This window comes from Cibotium barometz, chromosome 1, assembly GCF_041138505.1.
Source record: "Cibotium barometz isolate CiBa-2024 chromosome 1, ASM4113850v1, whole genome shotgun sequence".
Lineage (NCBI taxonomy): Eukaryota > Viridiplantae > Streptophyta > Polypodiopsida > Cyatheales > Cibotiaceae > Cibotium > Cibotium barometz.
The window spans coordinates 57779937-57787684 of NC_141046.1; the positions used below are offsets into that span (position 1 = coordinate 57779937).

General features: G+C 46.1%; 2 protein-coding genes across 2 annotated transcripts; both read left to right on the forward strand.

Annotated features, from left to right (window-relative positions):
- The first annotated feature begins 663 nt into the window (after positions 1–663).
- LOC147642230 (uncharacterized) lies at positions 664–1796 on the forward strand. Its single transcript, XM_086805582.1, has 2 exons — positions 664–1615; positions 1705–1796. The coding sequence occupies exons 1-2, from the start codon at positions 664–666 to the stop codon at positions 1794–1796; spliced, it is 1044 nt and encodes a 347-aa protein (XP_086661708.1).
- LOC147642231 (uncharacterized) lies at positions 1762–3526 on the forward strand. Its single transcript, XM_086804160.1, has 4 exons — positions 1762–2126; positions 2224–2566; positions 2658–2819; positions 2961–3526. Exons 1-4 carry the CDS (start codon positions 1798–1800, stop codon positions 3375–3377), a joined length of 1251 nt encoding a protein of 416 aa, XP_086660286.1. The 5' UTR covers positions 1762–1797; the 3' UTR covers positions 3378–3526.
- The last annotated feature ends 4222 nt before the right edge of the window (positions 3527–7748 follow it).

A 7748-nucleotide genomic window follows, 5' to 3' on the forward strand; every position in this document is an offset into this window, starting at 1 on the left:
CGTTTTTGTACGTACGGAACGTTAAGGGCGTGTGCTATTTTTTTTTTCCACGTGTTGCAGGTCGGCGTCGTCTCTTTAATGCTGAGCGTCGGTGGTCATTTTTTTGGGGCGGGGCTGGGCTGGGCTCATTAGCCTTTATTATTTATAAGGCATGGCCCAAATAAAGGGCCAAACTTAAAGTAGAAAAAAACAAAAAAAAAAACGGGTTCGGCGGGCTGCAGAAAACGGGCCCAATTAAAAAACGGAAAAACAAACGGGAGAGAGAGAAAAAAAACGAGAAGAAAAATGAAAAAAAAACAACGCGCACATGCAGCCAGCAGCGCGCAGACTACTGGCGCACACACACACACTCAGCAAGGCTGCAAGCAATCTCTCTCTCTCTCTCTCTCTCTCTCTCTCTCTCTCACACACACACACACACACACACAAACATGTCACACACACACACACACGACTGAAGGTTGAATAATCTCTCTCTCTCTCTCTCTCTCTCTCTCTCTCTCTCTCTCACACACACACACACACACACACACACACACAAACATGTCACACACACACACATAGTGACAAGCGTGTACACTGTACACACACACATCCAAATTCCAAAATAACACACACACATCTCTCTCTCTCTCTCTCTCTCTCTCTCTCTCTCTGTGTGCCATGGGCAAGAAACGACATGCCTATTGGAAGCTTCACACACTCCAAGATGATGAGAAGAGCAACCAATGGAGATGCCGGTATTGTGGAGGTGACTTCAAAAGTTCAGTTACTCGCCTCATCTCTCATGTATCGGGTCTCGGTGGCAATGGCATTTCAGCTTGCAAGTCTGTGCCACGCGACATAGCAAATAAGGTGATAGCCGAGCAAAATTTGAAGGCTTCACAGGGTGCAGCCATGGCAGCTGAAGACGAGGATTTGTTGGATCCTCTTCCTCCTCGAGCTGCATTTGTTAATCCAACGGCTGCTACAGGATCCTCTAGTGCAATGGGGCAGCCTAGTAGAAAGAGGGCAAGAGTAGAGGAGAGCATTATGGAGGAAGGTGCAGGTTCCGACATGCATTGTGATAGTTCTTCTAAACAGCAGACCACTCTCCCATCTCGCATCTTTAGCACCGCATGGGTAAAGGAGCGGCAAAGGGTTGCCGAGATAGAGATTGCACGCACACTTATACAATGCAATATCTCCTTCAATGTGCTTCGCACGGACCAATGGAAGAAGATGGTTCAAGCAATAGCCGCTGTGGGTTCGTGCGAGGATTGGCACGGGGTCGAATACAAACAAATGAGGACACGCATGCTAGATGAGGAGAAAGCCAGGATAGATGTGGCGCTGCAACCAATACGGCACAGCTGGAGAAAGTTTGGATGCACCATCTTGTCTGATGGATGGGCCGACATCCGAAGGCGCCACATGATAAACATTCTTGTATCATCATGTTTTGGCACCTATTTCTTGCGTGCGGTGGATGCTGGTAAGGCAGGTGAGAGTGTTACAGCTGAATTTATATATCAGCACATTAGGCAAGCCATCATAGAGGTGGGTCCAGAAAATGTTGTACAGGTGGTCACTGACAATGCCTCCAACTGTAGGAGGATGGGAGAGTTGGTAGAAGGTGAGTTCCCAAGCATTGTGTGGACTCCATGTGCTGCACATTGCTTGGATTTATTAATGGAGGATGTGGGGAAGCTTACTTGGGTGCAGCCAGTGTTGGCGGATGCCAATCGCATCACCACCTTTTTCAGAAAAAAGCACAAAGCATTGGCGCTCTTTCGCAGCAAGAGCCCCGGGCTTGATATGGTACGGCCTTCCAAGACTCGATTCGCTTATGCATACATGGTCTTGGAGCGTTTGCAGAGGCTCCATGATCCTCTACAAGCCACTGTGGTTGATCCAACGTGGAAAGATCCACGACATTGCAATTCAGAGCCTACAAAGTATGTCCAACGTAAGATCTTGGACGAGAATTTTTGGGAGGAGACAGCAAAGATTGTCAAGTTGCTGAAGCCGCTCTTCTTTCTCTTGCGCATGACAGACATGGAGGGATCTACCATGGGTCTCCTCTACCACATGTTTAGGAGGATGCGGCTAGAGATTAGTCGGTCCACAGTGGTGTCTCAAGACAGGTAAGCCATTGTCAAGTGCACGTCACATGTTTATCGCACCAATCATTTTAAATTGCTCTTATTATAACTTTGGTCTTGACTCTTTTTTCCTCTCTAGAATTAGAGAACTGAATCAGATTATAGAGACGCGTTGGGAGTACATGTCTCGCCCAATTCATGGCATGGCTGCACTCCTTCATCCTCTTTATCGAAAGGATGAGACCATAAGCAATCCAGAGCTTCTTACCATGCGCGACATGTACTTGGAGGCAACCTATCCTCAGGAGCAGCAGTCAGAGGTAAACAACTCCATGGTATCCTACATGCATAGCTTGGGTGCCGCTTTTAGCAGAACCTCATGCAACAAGGAAGACGAGGCAAAGGCCCCGATTAACTGGTGGTTGATTTATGGTTATCAATCATTCCAACTCCAACAAGTGGCATTGCGCGTCCTCTCTCAAGTGAGTGACAATAACTCCCTAAATGGAATTTGGAAAACGATGTGTGATAATAAATAGGTTTTGATTACTTTAAGACTTTTATTACTTGTAGGATTGTTCAGCTGGTGCGTGTGAGCGTAATTGGAGTGCCTACTCTCTTATTCATACAAAGATCCGCAATAAACTCAAGACCAGCCAGTTGGAACGCTTGGTTTATTGCCGAGCCAATCTTCGATTGGTTCAAAATCTTAAGAAACTTGAGCATCCTATGCAGGTGACTGATTGTGTCATAGAGTCTAGACATTAGTATATACAAGTAACAATATTATGATGCATGCAGCTCAGAGCTGCCAGCATTTTTGGCATGCCATGGTCACAGACAATTCGCATTGAACATGTTTATTGTTATTGACAGGTTGATCCTCTATCTCTGGAGCACGTTGCTACCGCAGAAGAGGCGCAGACCGCATTGAGAAACGAGCAGGAGGAGATAATTCGCATGTTGCACAGAGAGCTGGAGAGTATAGACCGCAGGGTGACTCGGGCTTCTTCCAAGGCGTATGACATTGAGCCCAGTGGTGATGCGCATGTTGTGCAGTCGAGCGGGCGAGGTAGACGAGGCGCTAGGCGCGGGACTCGTCGAGGACGAGAACGACGCACATCTACCACATCACATGCGGAGACATCGACAGTAGCTACAGAGGAGATGCTAGATGATCATGAGGGAGTACCCTATGTAGAGCCTGAGTATGATTCTGATGGGAATGTCCTTACCGATGGAGACGTCCCATCTGATTCAGCTTCATCATCAGGTGTTGATGATGATGAGTAGCCTTTGCAGGACCTAGGTTGACCGGGGCACTTTTTACTCTCTTTAGGAGAGGTTTTTTCCCCCGTGTCCTTTGTATCGGTTTCTTTACTTGTAGCGCTTTGCGCATGCTCAGAGTTTCTGTAATCATGATTTTACCTTATGTTCATTTGTTTCCTTCTTGAATCTCTACTCTTTCAATGTTCAATGTTTAAAGTTTAAACCATTCAAAGTTTATGTTTCATGAATGACATTCAATGATATGTACCAGTGGATCTAATTTATATATATATTATATTGACGCACTTTACGTACTTTTGCTCGAAGACCGTACTGTACTGCGTACCGTACTCGTACCGTACCGTACGTACCGTACGTATGGACCTACCTTGTAGTGGGTGCTATGCTCTGCAGAAGAAGAGTAGACCACCACTGCAAAGCATTGCCTTTGAGAAAAGTGGCAGCTTTCCTCACTTTAGAGGACTCTGTGTAATTCCCACCAGAAAAAGCAGCATCAAACTGCTGTAACGAGGTAAGTGCTTTTAATTTATCTTTGGCTCCACTGAATGTATCAAATTTCACAGCAGCTCCCCCTTCCTTATAATCTTTCGCCTTTCCCATAGGCGTTAGATTATCATATGGAAGTGGCTTTGCAAGATTGCTGCCCCCAACATTCATGCCCATCATAAGGTCAACATTACCCATTCCAACAGGCATGCCATACATTCCAGCCATGTTTCCAAACATTCCATTATGCATACCTGGCTGCATACTACCATACATATTTTCTTGCATTCCAGGTTACATGTCCCCAAACATATTTCCTTGCATACCGGACTACATACCATCATACATATTCCCCTGCATACCAGGCTGAAAATTAGCTCCAAAAGGCCCTGGCATACCCATGCCTCCCTGAGGATAACCCTCAGTCATAGATTGAAACACAGAGCCACCACCAAAATAACCTGGACGCATAGTCTGCTGAGGAGTAGATGGCTGCCCAAAGAAGGAACTCTGAGAGTTACCACCATAAGCATGCTGCATGTTCGGAAACTATCCAAAAGATGGATCCTGTGGGATGGCACCACTATGACCTTGAGGAAGGTTCTTAGAACGCACCTTCTTCTTCTTCTTTTCGGGCTCTGTATGGGAGTACAATAAACGCCACCTAAACTGGCTGTATGGAACTGCAGCCACCTGCTCTGTCCGTACAGTACGGTCTGTACTGTTTTCAGCCTGTTGACTATGCCTGTAAGCGCCGCCTGAGCCAGTACCCAATAGCACTGCAGCCGCCTGATTGTACGGCCTGCAGCCACGTGGTCTGTACGGCCTATGTTCAGTTCAGCCTGCTCTCTTCACAGCCAAAAACCAGTTGACCAGCTTCTTTTCTCCTTCTCCACGCTAGAGGTTACACGACTCCCAAAAGCTAGAGAGAGAGAGAGGTGAGAGAGGCATGCAACTCCAAAAGTGGAGTTGTCCCCTCTCCAAACTTATCCTAGGGCCCCAACTTTAACAAACATTAAAGTTCCCTAGGGGCCTCTAAGGCCTAGGGGCAACCATCAATAAAACATCAAAAACATTAATGTTTTTGTCCCCCTTCACATCTGAAGTGTCCACACCTCATTCTCATTTGTCCGGGCACCCCAAATGTGAATCTTTTAATATTTTTGCTTAGCAACCACCATGCCCACACTTGTGCTGTTCCATTTTCACAGGGTCATGACATCTTGCATCAGGGCACAAATCATTGCAGTGCCTTTCTTTAAAAATCTTCTTGCATCTTGGATTGAAGGCTTCCCAAAGTAGCGATGGAATGCATTGAAGAAGACTTTTGCTTTGTTCAAATGCTCTAATTCAGGTGGGAATTCCTTAAAATTAGGTACAAAAGCCTTCAAAAAAAATTCCAAGAACACAGGTTTGGTAGGAGAATCTTCTTGCTGCAGACTATCCATGGCATGGATCAGCAAAAACCTTGCAACCAGCTCTCCCCTTTCCCCAGCAGATGCAATGCCATTGAGCAACAACGAATTCAATTGACGTACTTGCTGCTACATCAACTCTATGTTTCTCCTCAAAGCAATTGCAGCTGCTTCATTTAAGGCAGGCTCAGGCAGAGAAGTGCAGAGCAAATATTCCCAGGATGCCGAAACATGCAAGCATGCAGTCATGTGTGAAGCCACATGCTCCTGCGCAGCTGAAGATTGAGGACAGACGTCCACTCCTATGCGATGGCCCAAAAGCACCAATGACAAGTGCGGGGACCGTAATAGGTTATGACCTTCTTCTGAATTTATCAGAACACCCCCAAGAAGCCTGCTCTGTGCTAACTGCAAAATCTCACTCATCCACTCTTGTTTGGAAAACTTTTTGGCAGCCCAAAGTGGCCTGCCTGTCTGAACCAAATTTGTGCGGAAGCAATGGTGTCTAAGCTCGTGGAGGACGTGGATGCAGAGATGAGATCAAATGTTGGAAGTCTTGAAAAAGGTGCAAAGAGATTCCTCAGACCTCGAACAACTTTGAGCCTGGGATCATACCTGGACGATCAAATATGGAAAATTCTTGGTATAGGTACGTTACACACAACCTGAAAGAACTCTGAGACTGGGATCATACCTGGATGCAGGCGTGAAATTTGACACCCTAAAATTTGACACCCTTGATGTGGTGTCAATAAAAAGCCGGAAGTTCTCCTTGGAACTCCCTTCTCATGGCAGCTTCAGGGGAGGCTTCGAGCTTCTGAGAGATGTGGCGTGTCCAGCCATTGCTTCATCGCATGCGTCTATCATACATTTCTTGCTACATTCTGGTTGAGTCCGAATCTTCGGAAGTATACGATGATAACGCTTCATCTGATGATCTCTGAACAGATCCTCCTTGCTCGGGAAAGTGCCCTGCTCAGACAACCAATCAAAACGTGCACGGAGAAGTGCATATGCATGCTCAGCCTTTGTGATGTTCCTAAAGTGCCGGAGAAGACCAAGTGATGGTTTTCTATTTTAGCTTGATGGACCCGGGGTACCCGGTGTGTTTCGGGTTCATCAAGCTGAAATAGAAGACCATCACTCAGACAGCTCTCGATTTCCCCCAACCACTCGACTGCAAAATGGCCGTGCAGGGGGGCCATACCAAGCATTGATCTTGGTACTCTCCTTTGAATTCTTGACACAGCTGGTCCTCCTCCTGCTGCTGCTTCTTCAAATCGACAATAGCAACCTGCTTCCCAGCAGCACACTGTTTCACATCAATGCAACAGGAAAACAATAGCAGCCTTTCGTACACACACACACAGAGCAAGCAGAGCGCGTTCCAGAGCTAGCAGAGCTTGGGGAAAAAAGTTATTTCCTAGATTCAAATATATATTTACACAGGCAGCCACGTCGTAAATGATATTCAAATAATAAAAAAGCTATAATCCTGCGTAAAGATTTCTCTTCAAATTAGCAAAAGTCATCTCCAAGTGCACAAAAGCCATCTTTCAGGTAGCAAAGGTAAGATTCTCTCTCTCTCTCTCTCTCTCTCAATTGGGGGATTACCTTCTTCTAGCGAGGCCTGGCCCGTTATCTTGCACTAGGTTTTTCCACGTCATAAATGATTTCCAAATAATAAAAATGCTATAATCACACCAACTTAAAAAGGTTGCCTGCGTCAAAACTTCTCTTCAAATTAGCAAAAGCAAAATCACAGGTAATCCCCCCACAAGCTCAACTCCATTTGACGAACTCCAAGCATAGTCCGAAATCTACAGAGCTTCTTAGCTCTCAAGGCCTTGGTGAAATGCCAGCTGTCTGCTCCTCTCTGCTAATGTAGACCAAGTCAATTTCGCTCACCAAGACCTTCTCCTTGATGAACTGATAGTGGATCTGGATAAGTTTTGTCCTCACAGGGAACACTGGGCTCCTCCGCCAACTGTATGATGCAAAGGTTGTAGCAGTATATGACAACCTTCCTAGCTATAAGCAACCCCAACTGATAGTGGATCTGGATAAGTTTTGTCCTCACATGGAACACTGGGCTCCTCCGCCAACTGTATGATGCAAAGGTTGTAGCAGTATATGACAACCTTCCTAGCTATAAGCAACCCCAAATCAACAAGTAGCTTGCGCAGTCAAGCTACCTCACATGTTGCTACTGCACCACCCATGTACTCTCCCTCAGTACTTGATAATGCAACTATGGGCTCCTTCTTAGTGCTCCATGTCACAACAGCACTCCCAAATGAGAATACAAATCCACTAGTAGATCTCCTGTCTGAGATCCTATGCCCAATCAACATTCGTATAACCATATAGCTCCAATGGTACACCAGCCTCATAAAATAGGGCATAATCAACAATGGCCCTCACATAGCGCAATGTGCGATGTACACCATCCAAATGAGGTTTTCGACCGTAC